Raw genomic sequence first — 25,296 nt, 5'->3', positions numbered from 1 at the left:
GTGAAGTTCTGATCTCCATACTGGAGGAAGGATATATTGGCTTTGGAGGCAGTGCAGATGAGGTTTACCAGCTTGATTCCAGGGATGAAGGGGTTAACCTGTCAGGAGAGTTTGAGTCGCCTGGGACTATACTCTTTGGAGTTCAGAAGAATGAGAAGGGATCTTATAGAAACATACAAAATTTTGAAAGGGATAGATAAGATAGAAGTAGGAAAGTTGTTTCCATTAGTAGGTGAGACTAGAACTAGGGGACATTGCCTTAAGATTCAGGGGAGAAGATTTAGGACGGAGATGAGGAGAAACTGGTTTTCCCGGAGTGGTGAATCTGTGGAATTCTCTGCCTAGGGAAGCAGTTGAGGCTTCTTCACTACATATATTTAAGAAACAGTTAGATAGGTGTTTGCATAGTAAGGGAAATTAAGGGTTATTGGGGAAAAGGCAGGTAGATGGAGCTGAGTTTACGGACAGATCAGCCATGATCTTATTGAATGGCAGGGCAGGCTCGATGGGCTAGATGGCCTACTCCTGCTCTTGTATCTTGTGTTCTTGTGACTGACTAGTGACATGTTGCAAGATACTGTGCTGTGACCCCAGCTTTTCATAAGGATTTGGATGAGGGGACTATATATATTCAAGTTTGCTAGTAGGACAATGGTGACGGTGGTACAAACGCAGAGGGATGCAGAGAGGTTTCAGAAGCATATTCATTTTCCAAATTAATGGGTGAAGGTATGGTAAATGGTTTACAACTTGAGAAAATGTGATGGCATCTATTTTGGTAGAAAACACAGTTCGCAGGCTATTCGGAAAGGTCTGGGTATCCTTGTACACTGTTACTGAAAGTAAACAGTTAGGAAAGCTCCTGGTCTTTATTGCAGGAGGATTTGAATCAGAAACAAGTGTGTTGCTTGGATCAGAATCAGGTTAAATATCACTGGCATATGTCATGATATTTGATACTGTGTAGCAGCAGTACATTGCAATACATAATAAAAACTAAATTACTGCAAGGATATATACTGAAGTTTAAATATATAGTGCAAAAAGAGAAAAAGTAGTGAGGTATTCATTGGTTCAAAGTTCAAGTTCAAAGTACATTTATTATCAAGGTGTGTATATACATATCATGCAACCTTGAGATTTGTCCCCTAACAGTCAGCCACGAAACCAAGATGCCCACAAGTAAAAGACTATTTAACACTCAATGTGCAGAATAAAAACCACATCATGCCGATTTAAAAAAAAGAATAAAATGGCTCATAAAAAAAGACCGTCAAACACCCAATGTGCAATGAAAGAAAACATCATGCAAATAGTAATGGCAAACAAGTAGTATTTCTGAACTGAAGTCCACAAGACGGTCCCATATTTCAGCACAGAGGTGAGTAAACGCAGTAGAGCAGCGATCTGAACTGACCCTCACCTCGCTTTGAGCCCCTACACCCTGATCTTTATAATCTGACCTGGCACTTAACTCTCCATCCAATCATTAGGTTCTGCCACTTTGAACAGCGATCTGAACTGGCCCATGCCTTACCTCTGGCCTCGACACCCTGATCTTTTCAATCTGGTCCGGCACTCAAATCTCCATCTGAGCAACAGGATCTGCTGTTTGGAAACACCAGACCTCACCGTCTCTATTTGGCCTGTAAATCTCCATCCGAACATTGTGTTCAGTAACACCAACACGCTCTGGGGTCTGGGCATTGCGGCTTCGATGTGGCCTGTTCAATGTTGTCCATTCAGAAAGATTCATGGGAAAGGAGAAGAAGCAGTTCCTGAATCATTGAGTACATGCCTTCAGGCCCCTGTGTATCCTCCCTGATGGTAGCAAAGAGAGGGGGGCATATCGTGGGTGATGGGGTCCCTTAATGATGGGTGCAGCCTTTTTGAGGCATCGCTCCTTGAAGATGTCCTGGATGCTGGGGCGGCTAGTGCCCGTGATGGAGCTGACTGAGTTTACAGCTTTCTGCAGCTTAGTTCGATGCTATGCAGTGGTCCTTCTGTACCAGGCAGTGATGCAGCCAGTTAGAATACTCTGCACAGTACACCTCTAGAAATTTGCGAGTGTCTTTAGTGACATACCAAATCTCAAACTCCTAATGAAATACATCTGCTCTTATGCCTTCTTTGTAAATGTATCAATATGTTAGGCCCAGGATAAATCCTCAAAGATGTTGATACCCAGAAACTTGAAATTGCTCACTCTCTCCACTAATGACCCCTCTGAGGACTGGTGTGTGTTCTCTCATCTTGCCCTTTCTGAAGTCCACAATCAATTCTTTGGTCTTGCTGACACTGAGTTGTTGCTGCGACACCACTCAACCAGCTGATCTGCCTTGCTCCTGTATGCACTCTCACCACCATCTGATGCTCTGCCAACGATAGCTGTGTTACCAGCAAATTTATAGATGGTACTTGAGCTGTGCCTAACCACACAGTCATGTGTGTACAGAGAGTAGAGCAGAGGGCTAAGCGTACATCCTTGAAGTGTGCCAGTGTGTTAGTCAGTGAGATGGAGATGTTGTTTCTGATCTGCACAGATCACGCTCTACAGGTTAGGATGTTGAGGACCCAGTTGCATAGGGAGGTAGAGACCCAGGTTTTGGAGCTTTCTGAACAGAACTGGAGGAATGATTGTGTTAAATACTGAGCTGAAGTCAACAAACTCATTCGTAAGGCCAGTGATGTTGTGGGGATGGAACTGGACTCTCTGACGGTGGTGTCTGAAAAGGGGATGCTGTCTAAATTGCATGCCATCTTGGTCAATGTCTCCCATCCACTACATAATGTACTGGGTGGGCACAGGAGTACATTCAGCCAGAGACTCATTCCACCGAGATGCAGCACAGAGCGTCATAGGAAGTCATTCCTGCCTGTGGCCATCAAACTTTACAACTCCTCCCTTGGAGGGTCAGACACCCTGAGCCAATAGGCTGGTCCTGGACTTATTTCATAATTTAATGGCATACTTTACATATTACTATTTAACTATTTATGGTTCTATTACTATATTATTTATGGTGCAACTGTAACAAAAACCAATTTCCCCCGGGATCAGTAGAGTATGACTATGACTATAAGCAACAGCCTGACGTATTGGTATTGTCTGGCTGATCCAAGGCCACATGAAGAGCCGATGAGATCACACCTGCTGTAGACCTATTGTGGCAATAGGCAAATTGCAGAGGGTCCAGGTCCAGATCCGGGTCCTTGTTTAGGCAAGTAGAACATTTATACTCTTGAGTACAAGAGTATAGATGGTCTACTGCGATTATGCATGGCATTTGTTGAGATCTTACCTGGAGTTCTTAGCTAAGGCAAGATATACACTCGGTATATTCATGGTCTTCTTCTGCATCCTTTACCATACACTCTTGCCAAACAAGTAAAAGAAGAGATAAGTTTTGTGTTTAAGTAAAGAGAACCTGTCTAGGGTCAATTCTCAATGCTGGACTCACTAGGCTAGGAACTGCTCAAGCAGCCCCCCTTTAAGTAGTGTTGAAGCAGCCCCCGCCCCCCACCACTAATACCACGAGGACTGGCGTATGCATGAGTGTCGTGTTGCCAATGGACCATGAAGATGTAAATGACACTTTCAGCTGGTATCCAGATGATTGATGCATGCGGTTAAAGGCACTGTGCACATGCCCTCCATATAATAGAACATCAAGTACACTGAGGAGTTGGAAGCAAAAATCATGGATTTTTGATTGGCACAGTAAACAATTTGATTATCACCCTCACATACCCAGATACAGTGAAAAACTTTGTTCTGCGTGCCGTTCACACAAATTATTTTATCATATCAATACATCGAGGTAGTACAAGGGAAAAGCAATAAATAATGCAGAACATTGTGTTACAGATCCAGACAAGGTGTAATGCAGGTAGATATCAAGGTACAATGCCATGACGGTAGATTGTGAGGTCAAGACTCCATCTTATCATACGGTGGACTGTTCAATGTATCATAGCAGCAGGATAGAAGCTGTCCATGAGCCTGGTGGTATATGCTTTTGTATTATCTGCCTAATAGGAGGGAGGAACTGAGAAAATGTTTGTGGTCTTTGATTAAGTTGATTGCATTCCTGAGACAGGAAAAAGTGTAGACAGTCAGAGGAGGGGAGGCTAGTTTCTGTGATGTGCTGAGCTGTGTCCACAACTCTCAGCAGTTTGGGCAGAGCAGTTACCATACCAATCCTTTATGAAGCTTTCTATGGGGTATCAATAAAATTGGTGAGGGCCAACCTGGACATGCTGATTTTCTCTACTCTCCTGAGGAGGTAGAGGCAATTATGTACTTTCTTGCCCATAGTGTCAACATGGTTGGACCAGGCCAAGCCATTGGTGGTGTTCACGCCTAGCATCTTGACACTCTCAACTCTCAGTGAAACAGTAAGCTCCTTATGGTGATCAATAAATAGTTTTCCATGAAGTGTCAAATAACACATAACATTTTCTAAGTGGTTAAATTCCTCAACCAGTGTGCTAAAGGTTTCCTTGTTCGGAGCACAAGAAAAACATTGAGAAACTGTACTAAGATCTTGGTAGTAAATCACAATAATTCTTCATTAACACATGCAGTAATGCAAATTTATTCCCTATCCTTGCATTAACCTCTAACTTTATTTTTAACATAATTTTTATAATTGATTTTTTTTTGCGAAGTGTCACACCCTGACTGACACACGACAACAAATTCCTAATACATGTACATATACAGTTGAAGTCAGAAGTTTACATACACCTTAGCCAAATACATTTAAACTCAGTTTTTCACAATTCCTGACATTTAATCCTAGAAAATATTCCCTGTTTTAGGTCAGTTAGGATCACTAATTTAAGAATGTGAAGTGTCAGAGTAATAGTAGAGAGAATGATTTATTTCAGCTTTTATTTCTTTCATCACTTTCCCAGTGGGTCAGAAGTTTACATACACTTTGTTAGTATTTGGTAGCATTGCCTTTAAATTGCTCAACTTGGGTCAGATGTTTGGGTAGCATTCCACAAGCTTCTCACAGTAGGTTGCTGGAATTTTGTTCCATTACTCCAGACAGAACTGGTGTAACTGAGTCAGGTTTGTAGGCCTCCTTGCTTTCACACGCTTTTTCAGTTCTGCCCACAAATTTTCTATCGGATTGAGGTCAGGACTTTGTGATGGCCACTCCAATACCTTGACATTGTTGTCCTTAAGCAGTTTTGCCACAATTTTGGAGGTATGCTTGGGGTTATTGTCCATTTGGAAGACCCATTTGCGACCGAGCTTTAACTTCCTGGCTGATGTCCTGAGATGTTGCTTCAGTATATCCACATAGTTTTCCTTCCTCATGATGCCATCTATTTTGTGAAGTGCACCAGTCCCTCCTGCAGCAAAGCACCCCCACAACATGATGCTGCCACCCCCATGCTTCACGGTTGGGATGGTGTTCTTCGGCTTGCAAGCCTCACCCTTTTTCCTCCAAACATAACGATGGTCATTATGACCAAATAGTGCAATTTTTGTTTCATCAGACCAGAGGACATTTCTCCAAAAAGTAAGATCTTTGTCCCCATGTGCACTTGCAAACTGTAGTCTGGCTTTTTTATGGCGGTTTTGGAGCAGTGGCATCTTCCTTGCTGAGCAGCCTTTCAGGTTATGTCGATATAGGACTCGTTTTACTGTGGACATAGATACTTGTCTACCTGTTTCCTCCAGCATCTTCACAAGGTCCTTTACTACTGTTCTGGGATTGATTTTCACTTTTTGTGCCAAAGTACGTTCAACTCTAGGAGACAGAATGCGTCTCCTTCCTGAGCGGTATGACGGTTGCCTGGTCCCATGGTGTTTATACTTGCATACTATTGTTTGTACAGATGAACGTGGTACCTTCAGGCATTTGGAACTTGCTCCCAAGGATGAACCAGACTTGACATCATTTTCTGACCTCAATCCGATAGAAAATTTGTGGGCAGAACTGAAAAAGCGTGTGCGAGCAAGGAGGCCTTCAAACCTGACTCAGGTACACCCGTTCTGTCTGGAGGAATGGAACAAAATTCCAGCAACTTACTGTGAAAAGCTTGTGGAAGGCGATCCAAAACGTTTGACCCAAGTTAAACAATTTAAAGGCAATGCTACCAAATACTAACAAAGTGTATGACCCACTGGGAAAGTGATGAAATAAATAAAAGCTGAAATAAATCATTCTCTCTACTATTATCCTGACATTTATCATTCTTAAAATAAAATAGTGATCCTAACTGATCTAAGACAGGGAATATTTTCTAGGATGAAATGTCAGGAATTGTGAAAAACTGAGTTTAAATCTATTTGGCTAAGGTGTATGTAAACTTCTGACTTCAACTGTACATGGTGAATGAAGTCCATCCTTGATCCGTTAAGTATAAGGAGTCCCATATCTGCAGTGTTCTACTTGCTCTACTCATGTGTCACTCCAGTCACAACACAAATTGAATATTCCACCCTTGTGCATATATACAAAATAAATGTATGGAATATGAAAGAAGATAGATCAGGATTGGAGGTGGGTTAAATATTGTGGTTCAAAGAGAACTTCCCTAGATGTTAGTTAGAGAAATAGTGACATTATGTTATTAGGTAGAAAACACCAGAGTTTTGTCCCTTTTAGCAACAAAGGAACTGGGATGTAGTTAGCATAGTTTCTTCCTGGGACAAGTCAACTTTAGCTCAATTGATAAGGCCTTTGTCCCTGGGTTAGAAGCCTAAAGGTTTGTTTAAGCCTTGGACTTTTCTATGAATTCTGGGAATTTAGCTTGTGTATATCTGATGAGACTTCAATGGACTCTTTTACAATTATTTTGCAGAAAAATGTTAGGATTTTGAAAAATGCTGATGAAGCAACAACCCCTCTGTAGATTCTTTCAAAATCACCTACTTAATCAATTGATCAGTACTTCCCTGTCCATTAAAGCAGACCAGGTGTTCCTGTGCAATATTGATGTGTCATGTTGTCAGGGGTGTGGCCCTTCAGCTGAATACTATAAGGAGACTAAAATAGTATATTTGCTATATTTTAGTTGAATTAACAATTGGATCCTCACATAAACACTAAGACCTAAGCAGAAACAAATGCTTGATTTTTAAGTTCAGGTACTGTCCCCTCCCACTCCCCCCCCCCCACCCCCCAGTACAATCCTTTCTGCAGGAGTATAAAATTACCCAAAAATCCCTCTATTGTAGGAGCTTAATATTTTCACAGTAATCATCTTAATACTCCTCCTTCACTAACATAATAAAAAATCATTTAACTGTTTGTTCATCTGAAGGAGTTCACAAGAGTATGGAAGAGTACAAAATACTTCCTGCGTTTAGAAAGGAACAATTAGCATGACCTATAAATAATCTAGATTGCCTCACAGCCAAAGATTAATAGTTGTATATTAGAGAAACATGGCAGAGCAGTTGTAACTGTGCATAATGAAAGCATAACCAATTAAACAGTTTCACTATTGTTGGTTGATAAATAATGTGGATTAATTAATCATGCAAATAATGGGTATGGTGTGTTTTTTTTAAAAGAGCAAAAAATGACTACAACAAGACAAAACAGGAAATGAACATCTAAAGATTTTCTATGTTTAAGAACAACTAGCAAAAAAAAAGTAACAGGTGGGTTAGCATGGCTGGCTGAGGTTTAGGTGATCTGGAGCATGTAAGAGTAGAGCTAAGAAATATCAAGAGGCAGAAAATACAGAGGAAATTTTGAAACAGATGCACCATCAATCATGGTAAAGTTGGGAAGACATTAAACAGGAAATAATAAAGGTGTAACTGTAATCACAGATGAATTGGTATTGTATGCATTGATTGGGCTAGCTAAAACAGTAACAATACTGTAGAGGAGGAATTCCTGGAAGGTATATGGGATGGTATGCTTAAGCAACACCTTGTCGAACTAACTAGAGAGCAGGCCATTCTCAGCTGGGCATTGTGTAATGAGAAATAATTTATTGGCCATCTCACAGTGTAAGGCTCTTGGAAAGGAGCAACCATAACATAGTAAAGATCTTCATTTAGGTGAAGAGTGATATATTTGACTCTGAGACAAGGACCCTGATGAATCTAAACAATGATAGCATGAGGCAAGTATCAGACTGGAGAATGTTACTTATGGGGTTGGTTAGCAAATATATAAGAAGTTCAGAGATGAACGGCAACAATTGTTCATTCTTTAGCACAACACGAGGATAGCTCAACCAGGAAATTAGAGATAGTAACAGACACAAAATGCTTGAGGAACTCAGTAGGCCAGGCTGCAACGATGGTAAGGAATAAAATGTTGACATTTTAGGCCAAGACCCTTCATAAGTCCTGATGAAGGGCGTCAGCCCAAAATATTGACTCATTATTCTTTTTCATAGATGTTGTCTGACCTGCTGAGTTCCTCCAGAACTTTGTGTATATTACTCTGGGTTCCCAGCATTGCAGAAACTCTTATTTAGAATTATAATGAGGGATATTGTTAGATTAAAGTTGGAGACTGATAAATTGACCCAATAATGCAATAACCTGGACCAGAATTTAGAACTCGGCAAAGGGGGACCACTGGATTAACAAAGAGGAGGAAAAGAGAGTATATGACTATGTTTGCAGGGAATAAGACATGCCATTAATTTTGGACTACGGTACACTGGTGCTTCTTCATTGTCTGTTTAGTCAAACCATGATGTTTCAGGCAAGATGTTTTTTTAAAAAAATGTCATGAATAGATGTAAATAGAACCATGTGAAAAATAAGCATATTCAGTTGTAGAGCTTTTTTTCATGTACTATATATTTCAATATAAGTTACTGTTTGCATATCTATTCAATACTTGTTGCAACATTAGTATTTAACAAACCTTTTTGTTGCCTATTTGCCTGCTAGATCATTACTTTTCAAGATGGACCACTCTGAGAACATTAGCATGATCGCCCCAGGCATAAGACGTCGTGTTGTGTCAAAAAGCGGTCATAACAATGTGAAGATTGACCAAGTGGATGGCTGGGCTTATCTGTACCTACAGGATCTCTGGACCACTGTCATTGACATGAAATGGCGCTACAAACTAACTCTCTTCACGGCAACGTTTGTGATGACCTGGTTTCTTTTTGGGATTCTCTGGTATGCCATTGCATTTGTTCATGGAGATTTAGAGTTGCTTCACCCACCAGCTAACCACACACCATGTGTTGTGAACATCGAGACCTTAACAGGAGCATTCCTCTTTTCCCTTGAGTCCCAGACAACCATAGGATATGGTTTCCGGTGTATTACAGAGGAGTGCCCTTTTGCTATTATCCTGCTAATCGCTCAACTGGTCATCACCACATTGGCAGAGATCTTTGTCACGGGCACTTTTCTGGCTAAGATCGCAAGGCCAAAAAAGCGCTCGGAGACCATCAGGTTTAGCTATCATGCTGCCATTGCCATTAGGGACAACAAGCTCTGTCTCATGCTTCGCGTGGCAAACATGAGGAAAAGTCTCCTACTCCAGTGCCAGCTTTCCGGGAAATTCTTGCACAACCACATCACAGAGGAAGGAGAGACCATCAAACTCAGGCAGGAGCATGTGGATTTTCAAGTGGACACTGGCTCAGTCAGTCCATTCCTCATCTTTCCTTTGACTTTTTATCACGTAATTGACGAGAAAAGCCCTCTGAACAGGTATACGTCGGCTAATCTAAGGAACACTGACTTTGAGTTGGTTGTCATTTTAAATGCCACCGTGGAGTCAACAGGTGCTGCCTGCCAGATCAGAACCTCTTACGTGCCAGAGGAGATACTCTGGGGATATGAATTTATGCCTCTTATGTCACTCTCTCCTGGTGGGAAATACTTGGTTGACTTTAGTTTCTTCGATAAGCTCAGGAAGAGCTCAAACCCTTACTTTGCCTCAAATGTACTTGGATACGGGGACATTGATAAGCTAAAGCTTGAGGAACAATACAGAGAGGATGAACAGAACAATCTGATCAGTCGAATCCAAACTGTTCAGAGCAATGTCTAACAATGCCTTGAGCCACAAAGTGACATGGAAAACTTTAGTGCCTTTTGAATGTCTTATAATCAGTGCACATTTGTTTGGTACATAATCGGCATTTAGTTAAAGCCATTATCAGAAAGTTCCCAATGGTTTTATGTAAAATGATCAACATTAGTAAAAATGTCAAGGGGGAAAATTGTTCATCTTTCCATTTGATTATTTTCTTTGTTAAAGTTTTCGATGATGTAACTTCTCCAGTGGCAATGCATGGGTGTTACAATGGTTATTGTTCCTCCAAAATTTCTCTTATTCCTTCTGATCTTTAAGGTATGATGCCTACTGTTTTTTGAGCTGTTGCATCCTTTGTTGAAATCAAGACTTTCACCTTGGTCCAAAAGCTGCAGTGCAGTCATCTACATCCTTACCCTCTTGGCTTTAATGTGCAATCCACCATTTAAACCCACCATAGGAAGTACTTAACCAGCTGGTGCCCAATAGGAATTACAGCCTGACCATTGAATTATAGAATCATACAGCACAGAAACAGCCCACTATCTTCATTCTTGCCATCAAGTATCCATCTAAACCAAGGGTTCTCAAGCTTTATTATACCATGAACCCCCACCATTAACAGAGGACTCCATGGACTGAGTTAGGAACCCCTGATCTAAACTAAACCCATTAGCCATTCCTTCTATGTCTTTATAGGTATGGTTAATGTTTTATTAACCTTCAATTTCATCAATTTTAATAAAGTAATTTCAAGTTGAAGTTTAATCGTCATTGAACTATACATGAATGCCTATGAATATAGCCAAACGAAACAGCATTACTCTGGGGCCAAATTGCAAAACGCAGTACCAACAGTTGTACACAGCACAAGACACACATAGCACGTCTAAGACAGCAGTGAATACAGTCACACAAAAATTATATAGTCCCAAGTATTCAACCCTAGGTAATTTCTGAAATAAGTACATGTTTGGCTCAGCACCGCGGGGCAAAGGGCCTGTTTTGTGCTGTAGGTTTTCTATGTTTCTATTCCAGTCCATGAATGTTGTAGCAGTCAGCAGATGAACACAAAAAGGATCAAGTGCTTTTCCTGAATGTATGATGAATAAACTATTCTCGGGCTTCCAGCTGGGTATAGATATTAATTATAACCGGTTTCAATGACAAACTCCACCATCTTCATCAGAGATGGTGGAGCTTGTGATCGAAACATTGGCTATGGCTGATACCTGTACCCAACTGGAAGCCTAAGAATAGTTTATTGGTCACAGTACATCTTCTTGGTGCCAATTTCATAGATTACTGCAGGTAATGTACCTCAACATGCAAATACTTTGTGCAAAACATTGCTGTCTTCCTGTTTTATCACAGGTCAGTATAGGGCATGAACTTGCCACACACAGTGCTCTCTTTCTGCTGCTTTAAGTTAGGCACCTAACAAGGTGAAAAGCAGAATAAAATGTTATCTTGCACAAATCAAAACTTGTTAGATCTATCCTCTCCCCAACCCGAGCCATGGAGGCTGTCAATCCAGACACTGCTTCAGCTGAGCAACCCCTGCTTTCTTACCACTCCTATCTTTTTGATCTCTTCCATTCAACCCCAGGACTTGCTCAATCTAGTCTCCTACCATACCTCTTTTCTGCACTCCCTCCAGACTGGCTGTACTATCCATCTTTATTAAGCTGATCTCTATAGGGCTGTTTTTGCTGTGTGAGAGTTCTTCTAATTCGTTCTTGCTGCCAAGTGATTTGTTTCCATTGGTGAAGGTAACAACCCTTATCTCAGACCTCTCTATATCGTACTTCTGCTGCAGAAGCCCAATATTTTCACTTATGCTAAACAGTTTTTACAGTGTCACATAATGTTTGAAAATTATTTCAGTTCTAGGAATTCAGTCACTCAGTCACAGAGCAATGCAGGTGGAAATGGGCCTTTCGGTCCAAACTATGAAGCCCTCCAAGATAGTCCCAATTTGCCTGTGCTTGGCCCTATCTTTCCAAACAGTTTCCAGTCACGTACTTACTCAAATGTTTCTGAAATGTTATCGTACTTCCCTCAGCAATTTCCTCTGAGAACTCATTCCACATATGCACCACCCTTTTCATGAAGAAGGTGCCCCTCGGCTCCCTTTTAAATATTTCTCATCTCACCTTAAACCTATGCCCTCTAGTTTTTTTAATTTCCTCTTCCTTGGGGGGGGGGGGAGTGAAAGGGTGAACATGTATAGCCCATCTATACCCCCTCACAGTTTTATACATCTCTATAAGGTCACCCCCTTTATATAACCTGTCTAACTTCATATCACTCAGGCCCTCAAGTCCTGGCAGCATTTTCTCAATCTTGTTTAAACTCTTTCCTGTTCAATGATTGCCCTTCTATAATAGGGTAACTAAAAATTTATGCAGTACTCCAGATGTAGTCTCACCAGTGTCATATACAACTGCAACATAATCTCTCAACTCCTATACTCAAGACTCTCACTGATAAGGCCTAATGTCTTCACCCAGTGTACCTGTGATGCCACTATTAGCAAACCATATATTTGTCCTTCTATGTCTTTCAGCTCCACACGCTGAGATCCCTCTGCTCTTCTCTTTGTCATGCAGTCAGAAGCGACTGAGGGAGAGGGGTCAATGCAATATGGCTGGTACATTGCGGCAGGAGATGTCGTCACTTACTAAGGACCATGAATACATGGGAAGTAGGAGGAGAGGAGATCTCCCAGGAGTTTCCTCAGCCCTTCTTGGTGTATTAATCAATGAGATCCAGATGTTTGCCTTGGTTATGGGTGCTCTGCACAGAAACACAATAGTGCCCAGGGTTTGAGGGTTGGTGTTTACCAAGGTACAAAGGGAGCACTGCATTGACTTATACTGGAAAATTTCTTACTTCCGCATACTGCACCATTACGTGATATCAATTTGGTCCTATGATTAAGCCGAGGAAGGAGAGGTGGGATGGTCATCAAATGAACACTGTCAGCTGCTGTTAGTAATGGCAATGGGGCAATGGAAAGGATGGGAATTAGGAGCTGGGGGAGGGATGACTGGTGGAGGTTCTAGGGTCAGAGTCTGGGGATCAAAGTCCCACGGTTGGTGAGTGCTGGGGTTGATACTGGGGGTCTAGGCCTGAAGGTTGAAGACCGAAGTCAGCAAGTCCAGAGGTCGAGACGCCAAAAACGTCATCTTGTCGAAGCCCCTGCATCAGCATATCCAAGTACGACGTGTGTGTGGAGTTTGCTTGCTTGGTTGATGTGTTTGTGAGGGGGAAAAGAAAGGACATGAAGGGCAAGTTGATAAGTAAATAACTTCCCTACCTAAGTGCATCTCAACATTAGCCCAGCAGCAACACACAATATGCTGGAAGGACTCAGCAGGTCGGGCAGCATCTATAAACACCCTTCATTAGGACCGGAAGATGGGAAAGAAGGTGGAGGGAGCGGAAGGAGACAAGCTGGCAAGTGGTAGATGAGACTAGGCGAGGGGAAGTTAGGGGGTGGGGAGGGGGAATGAAGTAAGAAGCTGGGAGACGATAGGTGGAAGTGTTAAAGGGCTGGAGAGAGAATTTGACAGGAAATGACAGTGGACCATGGACCAGGATTTCTTCAGGGAGGGGCTCTTTAATTCCAGGGTAAGATGTGCTCTGAAAACATCATTCCCTTATGACTGCCTGAGGACAAACACGTTTCGGAGCAATTTATGCCTATATAGCTTTAAATAAGCATTGACCCTGGAAGGATGTGATTATATACATGTTTGATCCAGAAAGCAACTCACTTGGGCAAAAGTGACAGGAGAAGGGGAGCACCTGGTCCAGTTTCTGATGTGGGTTGATTCAATCTGGGGAAAATCGCATTCATAATTTATCCCTGAAAATATTAATTTCCAGTCGTGCAAAAGGCAGGCCTTTCCAGATGGTTTGTTTTTATTTAATAGTTTCTGCATTTTCCTGATAAATATTCTCTAAACATACCTATATTTAAACAAGCTATTCTTAATTGTATATTGTCCTGGACTAATATGACCAATTTTAATATTAAGATATAATAAATTGGAAAATGCATGGACTTTCATTCTCAGATTGAAGTAGTTCACTTTCAGTCCTGATATTCCCTAAGTTGTTTCACAATAATGACCACTCCTCAATTTCTTACCTCCTGGTAAAGTTTCCAAACAGTATTAGGGTTTATTTTGACGACAAGCAGAGATCAGTAACCTTCTGCAGGAGGTGACATTGCAACTTTAAAAAAAATGATCCTTCCCCGGTGTTCAAAGCTCTAACAGGGTCTGACTTTGACACATTGGCTGGCACCTGGAGCTCTTTGCCTGAGCTGCTGGAGGCGCTGCTTAAATAAACATTGTTTTAACTGGATTGCTTTACCTTTAAAGGTCAGGTAACGGCAATAGTGTTAGATCTGAGCATTACCCAAAGCAAAACACTCAGAAAGACAGAAGGCTAACACACTCAAGGATTCTTTCTTTATTCTTTTACTAATTATAGCTGTAACTTTCCAAATCAATGTTCTTGATCAGCATCCTAAGGCTGCTAAACTAGTGTAGTCTGCAAAACTTGAGTAACCAACTTGAAGGGAGGTTTTGTCCCATGGGTGTGGACTTTGACAATCATTTCACAATGGAATGAATAAATATGTGACTGTTGCACTTGAATAAAAAATAACTTTTAAAAGATTGATAACAGCTTCTGTTCTTCAGCTGATAAGTTGGTGGTGGAATGTTGGCTTTTATTAGACTTGAACAAATGATGCAACTATTTGGAGTAGTCTATTTTTTTGGTGCATTGCTGCACTGATATTAACTGGAAAGCTTTTTATGGCTGTTTTAATGTGTATGGATACTTTTTATTTTTAGTTTTGTGAAGCATATTTAAATTACCCACTATGTTTCCATCTATTTATGTCAGAGCTCAATAAATCAGATAATTAATTGCAAACAGATGGACCATTATTCACTATTGGTTCCAAACAAACTGGAAGCCTTTTTTTTTGATAAGAAAGTTGTTTAAATGCAATCCCGCATTCTTTCCGAGGGAATATGTGAAACTCTATTTTATCCTGTTACCCTGAATATCAAACATCTGTTTTTAGTGTATGCTTTCTGCTCTGTTACTTTGAATTAGGTTAATGGTCTTTCACCAGACAGAAACAGTTTTGCTCTCTGCAGATGTGCCTTGACCCGATGAACACTTTCTGCTTTGTTTCCAGCATCGATAGTTTGTTTGGCTTTTAAGGAAACCGCCTGGTAGATTGCGCAGTTTTTTTTTATTTATCCTATTCTTCCAATCCCAATTCAGCCTTCGCGTTGGGATTAAACATCCGTGGCACCAGCTGGAGTGGGACCAGGAGCTCTCCAGTACCTTCTCCATCAGAAGGGATTAACTATACCTTTATTACTCGTAGTGTAAGGCTCTAGTGCGTAAACTAGATCCATTCTTGCTTGCCTGATGACAGCAGCTGTGCTTTGAAGATAGTTTATTAGCCATGAAGCATTCAGGATGTCCTGTGAGTATGAAAGGGGGCAATTTTTAGGCTTTTCATTCTGAATCAACGGTTGTAGTTTCTTTCATTGGCTCTGGCAGTAATCTCACACAGGAAGCTAATATGAAAATCATCTTTATGCCTGGAGTAACAAATTAATATAATAAGGTGTAGATAGATTTCAAAAGTATGTGGTAACACATTCTACAAAGGATTTGAGAGTAATTTCACCCAAAGCGTCCTTGGTCAGAGGTGGCGAATCGTTTGGAGAGTGTATGCCCATATGGTGATAATTTTCCAAACATTTCTCTTGAGTACTGAAGTAATTTTGAGCAGAGATTATCATTGAATAATGTATCAGTGACAATAATTATGCACATTTTATTCAAAAAGGATGAGTTCTGTTGCTGATTTACATGGAGTTGAAGTCAGAAGTTTACATACACTTTAGCCAAATACATTTAAACTCAGTTTTGCACAATTCCTGACATTTCATCCTAGAAAACATTCCCTGTCTTAGGTCAGTTAGGATCACTATTTTAAGAACGTGAAATGTCAGAATAATAGTAGAGAGAATGATTTATTTCAGCTTTTATTTCTTTCATTACTTTCCCAGTGGGTCAGAAGTTTACATACACTTTGTTAGTATTTGGGAGAATTGCCTTTAAATTGTTTAACTTGGGTCAAACGTTTTGGATGGCCTTCCACAAGCTTCTCACAGTAAGTTGCTGGAACTTTTTTCCATTCCTCCAGACAGAACTGGTGTAACTAAATCAGGTTTGTAGGCTTCCTTGCTCACACATGCTCTTTCAGTTCTGCCCACAAATTTTCTATTGGATTGAGGTCAGAAAATGATGTCAAGACTGGTTCATCCTTGGGAGCAATTTCCAAACACCTGAAGGTACCATGTTCATCTTTACAAACAATAGTACACAAGTATAAACACCATGGGACCACGCAACTGTCATACCACTCACAAAGGAGTCGCATTCTGTCTCCTAGAGATGAACGTACTTTGGCGCGAAAAGTGCTAATCAATCCCAGAACAACAGCAAAGGACCTTGTGAAGATGCTGGAGGAAACCGGTAGACAAGTATCTATATCCACAGTAAAACGAGTCCTATATCGACATAATCTGAAAGGCCACTCAGCAAGGAAGAAGCCACTGCTCCAAAACTGCCATAAAAAAGCCAGACTAAAGTTTGCAAGTGCACATGGGGACAAAGATCTTACTTTTTGGAGAAAGTCCTCTGGTCTGATGAAACAAAAATTGCACTGTTTGGCCATAATGACCAACGTTATGTTTGGAGGAAAAAGGGTGAGGCTTGCAAGCTGAAGAACACCATCCCAACCGTGAAGCATGGGGGTGGCAGCATCATGTTGTGGGGGTGCTTTGCTGCAGGAGGGACTGGTGCACTTCACAAAATAGATGGCATCATGAGGAAGGAAAATTATGTGGATATATTGAAGCAAAATCTCAAGACATCAACCAGGAAGTTAAAGCTCGGTTGCAAATGGGTCTTCCAAATGGACAATGATCCCAAGCTTACCTCAAGTTGTGGCAAAATTGCTTTAAGGACAACAATATCAATGTATTGGAGTGGCCATTACAAAGCCCTGGCCTCAATGCGAGTTCTGTCTGGAGGAATGGAACAAAATTCCAGCAACTTACTGTGAGAAACTTGTGGAAGGCCATCCAAAATGTTTGACCCAAGTTAAACAATTTAAAGGCAATGCTACCAAATACTAACAAAGTGTATGTAAACTTCTGACCCACTGGGAAAGTGATGAAAGAAATAAAAGCTGAAATAAATCATTCTCTCTACTATTACTCTGACACTTCACATTCTTAAATTAGTGATCCTAACTGACCTAAAACAGGGAATATTTTCTAGGATGAAATGTCAGGAATTGTGAAAAACTGAGTTTAAATCTATTTGGCTAAGGTGTATGTAAACTTCTGACTTCAACTGTATATGGTGAATAAAGTCCATCCTTGATCCATAAAGTATAAGGAGTCCCATAGCTGCAGAGGATGGGCAAGGGGTATATTCAGAGGGACAGAAAGAGAAAAAGGAGAGTGAGAGAAAGAATGTGTGTATAAAAATAAATAATGGATGGGATACGAGGGGGGAGGTGGGGCATTAGCGGAAGTTAGAGAAGTCGATGTTCATGCCATCAGGTTGGAGGCTACCCAGACGGAATATAAGGTGTTGTTCCTCCAACCTGAGTGTGGCTTCATCTTCACAGTAGAGAAGGCCGTGGATAGACATGTCAGAATGGGAATGGGATGTGGAATTATACAGTAGAGGAGGCTGTGGATAATTCTACTATGTCTTTTTTTAATGGATACGTTAAGAAACATAGAATAGTACAGTAGAGGAACAGACATTTTGGACCACAATGTCTGTGCTTACCATGTTGTTTACATTGACATCATACTTAACTGCATGTGATCTTTATCCCTCAATTCCCTGCGTGTTCACATGTCTGTCCAAATCACGTTTTCCCAACCTTTTTTTCCTTACATTGACTGAGGGGTCCATTAAACTCTTTTTGGGAACTCCTGGTCTAAATACTTCTTATTTTGATTTTTTTTTACTGGAAACAGTTGCACAGCCTATTCTTCCCAGTAAATCGTTAGAGCTGTTGTTCTTAAAGGGCAGTGTAAGCAGATTCTTTATATATTTTAAGGCACAGGGACAGATTTAAGTAAACAAGGAGAGAAAAAAAGTTACCACCAGTTCACAGAAATACTCTCTCACCTAAGATGAGCCAGTTCACAGAAATACTCTCTCACCTAAGGTGTAGACCCTTGAGTTATTGGTTCCCTCTCCGTGTGAATGACCATAAGATATAGGAGCACATTTGGGCCATTTGGCCTATTGAGTCTGTTCTGCCAATTCATCATGGCTGATCCATTTTCTTCTCAGCCCCAATCTCCTGCTTGCTCCCCATAACCCTGCTTGCCCTGACTAATCAAGAATCTATGAACCTTTGCCTTAATGACTTGGCCTCCACAACTGCACATGGCAATGGATTCTACAGATTTATCACCCTCTTGCTAAAGAAGTTCCTCATCTCTGTTCTAGAACCTAGAAATCTACAGCACATTACAGACCCTTTGGCTCACAATGTTGTACTGACCGTATAACCTACTCCACAAACTGCCTAGAATTTCCCTAGCGCATAGCCCACTATTTTTCTAAGAAAGGATGTCCCTCTATTCTCAGGTGGTGTCCTCTGATCTTAGACTTCCCTACCATAGGAAACATCCTCTCCACATCCACTCTATCAAGGCCTTTCACCATTACAGCCCTGACATCTCCTCTTTACCTACTTCCAAGCACATTAGAACTGTGCTCTCTTGTGATAGCCATTTCAGCCCAAGGAAAAAACCTCTGGCTATCCACACAATCAATGCCTCTCATCATCTTATACACCTCTATCAGGTCACCTCTCATCCTCCATCGCTCCAAGGAGAAAAGGCCAAGTTCACTCAACCTATTCTCATAGGGCATGCTCCCCAATCCAGGAAGCATCCTTGTAAATCTCTTCTTCACCCTCCCTATAGTTTCCACATCCTTCCTGTAGAGAGGTGACCAGAACTGAACACAGTACTCAGCGGGGTCTAACCAGGGTCCTATAAAGCTGCAACATTACCTCTCGGCTCTTGAACTCAATCCTGTGGTTGATGAAGGTCAATACACCGTATGCCTTCTTACCCTTAGAGTTAACCTGCGCAGCAGTTTTGAGTGTCCCATGGACTCGGACCCTAAGATCCCTCTGATCCTCCACCCTGCCAAGAGTCTTACAATTAGTACTATATTCTGCCAACATATTTGACCTACCAAAATGAACCATCTCACACTTTTCTGGGTTGAACTCCATCTGCCACTCTCAGCCCAGTTTTGCATCTTATCGATGTCCTGCTGTAACCTCTGACAGCCCTCCACACCATCCACAGCACCCCAATCTTTGTGTCATCAGCCAATTTACTAACCCATCCGTCCATTTCCTCATCCAGGTCATTTATAAAAATCATGAAGAGAAGGGGTCCCAGAACAGATCCCTGAGGCACTCCACTGGTCACTGACCTCCATGCAGAATATGACTCGCCTACAACCACTCTTTGCCTTCTGTGGGCAAGCCAGTTCTGGATCCACAAAGCAATGTCCCCTTGGATCCCATGCCTCCTTACTTTCTCAATAAGTCTTATATGGGGTGTCTTATCAAATGCCTTGCTGAAATACATATACACTTCATCTACTGCTCTAACTACTACAATGTGTTTAGTCACATCCTCAGAAAATTCGGTCAGGCTCGTAAGGCACGACCTGCCTTTGACAAAGCCATGCTGACTATTCCTAATCATATTATGCCTCTCCAAATGTTTATAAATCCTGCCTCTCAGGATCTTCTCCATCAATTTACCATTCACTGAAGTAAGGTTCACTGGTCTATAATTTCCTGGGCTATCTCTACTCCCTTTCTTGAATAAGGGGACAACATCTGCAATCCTCCAATCCTCTGGAACCTCTCCCATCCCCATTGATAATGCAAAGATCATTTCCAGAGGCTCAGCAATCTCCGCCCTCACCTCCCACAGTAGCCTGGCATATATCTTGTCCAGTCCCAGTGACTTATCCAACTTGATGCTTTCCAAAAGCTCCAGCACATCCTCTTTCTTAATGTCTATATGCTCAAGCTTTTCAGTCCACTGTAAGTCATCCCTACAATCGCCAAGGTCCTTTTCCGTAGTGAATACTAAAGCAAAGTATCCATTAAGTACCTCCACTACTTACTCCTGTTCCATACACACTTTTCCACTGTCACACTTGATTGGTCCTATTCTCTCACGTCTTATGCTCTTGGGGTTTTCCTTAATCCTACTCGCCAAGGCCTTCTTGTGGCCCCTTCTGGCTCTCCTAATTTCTTCCTTAAGCTTCTCCCTATTAACCTTATAATTTTCTAGGATCTCTATCATTATTTAATTTTTTGAACCTTTTGTAAGCTTTTCTTGACTAGATTTTCAACAACCTTTGTACACCATGGTTCCTGTACCCTACCATCCTTTCCCTATCTCATTGGAATGGACCTATGCAGATCACCATGCAAATATCCCCTGAACATTTGCCACATTTCTACCATACATTTCCCTGAGAACATCTGTTTCCAATTTATGCTTCCAAGTTCCTGCCTGATGGCTTCATATTTCCCCTTGCTCCAATTAAATGCTTTTCTAACTTATCTGTTCCTATTCCTCTCCAATGCTATAGTAAAGGAGATAAATTGTGATCACTATCTCCAAAATGCTCTGCCACTGAAAGACCTGAACAGGTTCATTTCCCAATACCAGATCAAGTACAGCCTCTCCTCTTGTAGGCTTATCTACATATTGTATCAGGAAACCTTCCTGAACATACCTAACAAACTCCACCCCATCTAAACCCCTTGCTCGAGGGAGATGCCAATCAATATTTGGGAAATTAAAATCCCCCATCATGACAACCCTGTTGTTATTCCACCATTTCAGAATCTGTCTCCCTGCCTGCTCTTCAATGTCCCTGTTCCTATTGGATTGTCAGCGTAAAAAAATACACCCAGTAGTGTTATCGACCCCTTCCTGTTTCTAACATCCCCCCACAGAGACTTAGTAGACAATTCCTCCATGACTTCCTCCTTTTCTGCAGCTGTGATACTATCTCTGATCAACAGTGCCATGCCCCCACCTCTTTTGCCTCCCTCCCTGTCTTTTCTGAAACATATAATGCCTGGCACTCTAAGTAGCCTTTCCTATCCCTGAGCCATCCAACTCTCTGTAACGGCCACAACATCATCGCTCCAGATACTGATCCACACTCTAAGCTCATCTGCTTTGTTCATGATACTCCTTGCATTAAAATAGACTCATCTCAAACCATCAGTCTGAGTGCAACCCTTCTTTATCACCTGTCTATCCTCCCTCTCACAGTGTCGACAAGCTTTCTCGATTTGCGAGCCAACCGCCCCTTCCTCCGTCTCTTCAATTCAGGTTCCCCCCCACCCCAGCAATTCTAGTTTAAAATCTCCTCAGTAGTCCTAGCAAGCCTTCCTGACAGGGTATTAGTCCCCCTCGAAGTCAAGTGCAACCCCTCCTTTTTGTACAGGTTATGCCTGCCCCAAAAGTCCCACTTGGTGGCGCAATAATATCAGCGCCGGACTCCGGAGCGAAGGTTCCCGAGGTTGAATCCAAGTCGAATTGAGTGTTGAGCTAGCAACTCGGCCTCATAAAAACAAGAATAGCTTGCTACGGAAACACCGTCAAAAGACGGTGTCCCAATAACTCCACTGCCAAGTTAAGGGCTATTCTTCTTCTTCTTCTTCATGCCTGCCCCAAAAGAAGTCCCAATGATCCAGAAATCTGAATCCTCTCCCCCTGCTCTAATCCCTCTCAGCCACGCATTTATCCTCCACCTCAGTCTATTCCTATACTCACTGTCACGTGGCACAGGCAGTAATCCTGAGATTACTACCTTTGAGTTCCTGCTTCTCAACTTCCTTCCTAATTCCCTGTAGTCTGTTTTCAGGACCTCCTCCCTTTTCCTACCTACGTCATTGGTACCAATATGTACCACGACCTCTGGCTGTTCTCCTTCCCACTTCAGGATATCGTGGATGTAATCAGCAACATCCCAGACCCTGGCACCTGTGAGGCACACTACCATCCGTGTTTCTTTCCTGCATCCACAGAATCACCTGTCAGACCCCCTAACTATAGAGTCCTCTATCACTTCTGTCTTCCTCTTCCTTTTCCTACTGTTCTGAACCACAGGGCCAGACCCTGTGCCAGAGGTGTGGCCACTGTTGCTTCCCCCAGGTAAGTCATTCCCCCAACAGTACACAAACAGGAGTACTTATTGTTAAAGGGGACAACCACAGGGGTACCCTCTAGTATCTGACCCTTGCCCTTCCCTCTCCTGACTGTTCCGGTGTGACTACTTGCCTATAGCTCCTCTCTATCACCTCCTCACTTTCCCTGACAAGGCAAAGTTCATCAAGCTGTACCTCCAGTTCCCCAGCGTGGTCCCTAAGGAGCTGCAGCTTGATACACCTAGCGCAGATGTGGCCATCCAGGAGACTGGGAGTCTCCCGGACATCTCACATCCGACACCTAGTACGGAACACTTGGCTCGCAGACATACTTCCTATTCCTATTCTTCCCAAGTAACTTACCTCGCCTCGACAGGTTATCGCCAAATCCCTCCTACTCTGACCCCCATACTTTTGTGCCTGCTCTATAAAACAGTCTTATTTTTAAATTCTTCCCGCCTATCTAACTAGCTGATGCCCATATGCCTACGCAGTCGTGCCTCGATCAAACCGTTGAAGAAAAAATGCACTCCTTTTAAATTCTTCCCGCTGGTCTAACTCACTGACGTCCATGTGCCTGAGCAGTCGTGCCTCGATCCAATTCCAACAGACTTGCCAAGCAGATTTTCCCTGAAGAAAATCGTGCTGACTTCAGACTATTTTATCATGTGCCTCCAAGTACCCCAAAACCACATCCTTAACAATCGACTCCAACGTCTTCCCAACCACTGAAGTCAGAATAACTGGCCCATAATTTCCTTATTTTTTCCTCTCTCCCTTCTTGAAGAATGGAGAGACATTTGCAGTTTTCAGTTCTCTGGAATCATGCCAGAATCTGGTGATATTGAAGGATCATTACTAATTCTCCACAATCTCTTCAGCCTCCTCTTTCAGAACCCTGGGCTGCACACCATCTTGTCCAGAGACTTATCTGCCTTCAGACCTTTCAGTTTCCCAGGAACTTTCTCCCAAATAATGGCAAATTCACAACCCTCTGCCCCTTGACGCTCTCAAACTACTGGTATACTGCTAGAGTCTACCACAATGAAGACTGAAGCAAAATAGTTACTCAGATCATCTGCCATTTCCTTGTCCCCCATTACTACCCTTCCAGTATAATTTTTCAGTGGTCTGATAACTACTCTCGACTCTCTTTTACACCTTTAGGCATTCAACAAATTCTCCCTCTTGGGATCAAGCACCAACCTAATTTTCCCAATCTGCCTGCACATTGAAATCTCCCATGATTATCCTAACAGAGCCCTTTTGACATGCATTTTCTATCTCCCATTGTAATTTGTAGTCCAGATCTTTGCTGCTGTTTGGAGGTTAGTATATAACTCTCATCAGGGTCTTTTTATCCTTATGGTTCCACTCACTACAATTCTACACCTTGCACTCCTATGCCATCTCGTTCTAAGGATTTGATTTGATTTTGATCAATAGAGCCACCCCTTCCCCCTCTGCCTACTTGCCTGTGCTTCTGATACAATCCCAGCTACGATCTTCTTTCAGTTGTGACTCTGTGAAGCCCGCAATATCATGCCTGCCAATCTCTGACTGTTCTACAAGATCATCTACTTTATTCCGTATACTGTGTTCATTCAAATATAACACATTCAGTCCTCTATTCATCTCCCTTCTCAATTTTGCCTTTGTTTTTAAACATTGCAGTTAACAGAATGATTCAATTTTTCCCTACCATCGGCCTGTCCCTGCCAGCAGTATCACTCTGCACTGCCTGTGTTTGTAAAGCAGCTGCTCCATCCTCAGCCCTATCACTCTGGTTCCTATCCCCTGCCCACTTAGTTTAAATCCTCCTGAATAGCTCTAGCAAACCTGCCTACGAGGGTGTTGGTCCTTCTCAGGTTCAGATATAACCTGTCCCTTTTGTATAGGTCATGCCTTCCCCAGAAGAGATCCCAATGATCCAGAAATCTGAACCCCTACCCTCTGCAGCGGTTCCTCAGCCGCACATTTATCTGTCAAATGCTCCTGTTGCTACCCTCACTGGCGTGTGGCACAGGCAGCAATCTAGAGATTGTTACTCTGGAGGTCCTGCTTTTCAGCTTTCTACCTAGCTTCCTGAAGTCTCTCCTCAGGACCTCCTTGCCGTTCCTGCCAATGTCATTGGTGCCAATTTATTGAGGGGAATGGCCACAGGGGTACTCTCTGCTGGCTGCCCATTTCCTTTTCTTTTCCTGACAGTCACCTGCCTCCTGCTACCCTATAGCTCCTAACTGTATCTTCCTCAGTCTCCCATCTGAGCTGAAGGTCATCTAACTGCAGCACCAGTTCTTTAACATGTTTTCCGAGGAGCAGCAGCTTGATCTCCCATCTGAGCTGAAGGTCATCATGCTGCAGCTCCAGATCTTTAACACGTTCTCTGAGGAGCTGCAGCTTGGTGCGCCTGGTGCAGATGTAGTTATCTGGGAGGCTGGTGGTTTCCCAGAATTCCCACATCTCACAATCAGAACAAAACACAGCCTTGGAGCCAATCTCATTGCACTAACTGTGCCCTAACAGACAAGGAATGAAAAATAAAGAAGGAGAAGAAGAAACTTACCAGATACTTGCTTCGCCCAAGTCTGATCTCACCCAAGATTGATGAGCCAGAGCCAAAGCCTCCCCACTCTAACAATGGCCCACTCTAACAATGGCCACTCTGCTTATCCCTGCCTTTTTTTCCCCTCCCTTGCTACTGAATCCTATTCACTGATTGGGCACAGTTCAAACTGTGAAAATTGGCACAAAGCGCTGCTTTTTATAATCTTCAATCTCAAACCCATGTGAAGTCACTTCTTCTTCTCATGCTGCCATGAGAATTCACCCTCGTTATATCCCTCATAATTTTATACACCTCTATAAAGTCATTGCTCAGGCTCCTATATTCCAAAGAATAAAGTCCTAGTCTGCTAATATTTCACTGTAACTCAGTCTCTCGTGTAC

General features: G+C 42.2%; 1 protein-coding gene across 10 annotated transcripts in view; it reads left to right on the top strand.

The window, feature by feature from the left end:
• Positions 1–25,296, top strand: part of kcnj15 (potassium inwardly rectifying channel subfamily J member 15) — a 108,760-nt gene that overhangs the window by 47,242 nt on the left and 36,222 nt on the right. For 5 of the 10 annotated variants that reach the window (XM_072259998.1, XM_072259999.1, XM_072259995.1 and 2 more), the window contains one exon: positions 8,888–13,481. The exons of 2 other annotated variants lie outside the window; for them this stretch is intronic. In XM_072259998.1, coding sequence (XP_072116099.1) covers positions 8,904–10,010 — 1,107 coding nt within the window. In that variant the 5' untranslated portion in view covers positions 8,888–8,903 and the 3' untranslated portion in view covers positions 10,011–13,481. Of the gene's footprint in view, positions 1–5,856; positions 6,003–7,540; positions 7,631–8,887; positions 13,482–25,296 lie in introns of those variants that run through there. 3 more of the 10 variants (XM_072259997.1, XM_072259996.1, XM_072259994.1) reach the window with 3 other exon arrangements.

The sequence above is a fragment of the Mobula birostris genome, chromosome 6 (assembly GCF_030028105.1).
Source record: "Mobula birostris isolate sMobBir1 chromosome 6, sMobBir1.hap1, whole genome shotgun sequence".
Classification (NCBI taxonomy): Eukaryota; Metazoa; Chordata; class Chondrichthyes; order Myliobatiformes; family Myliobatidae; genus Mobula; species Mobula birostris.
This window is presented reverse-complemented; position numbering and strand designations above follow the sequence as displayed.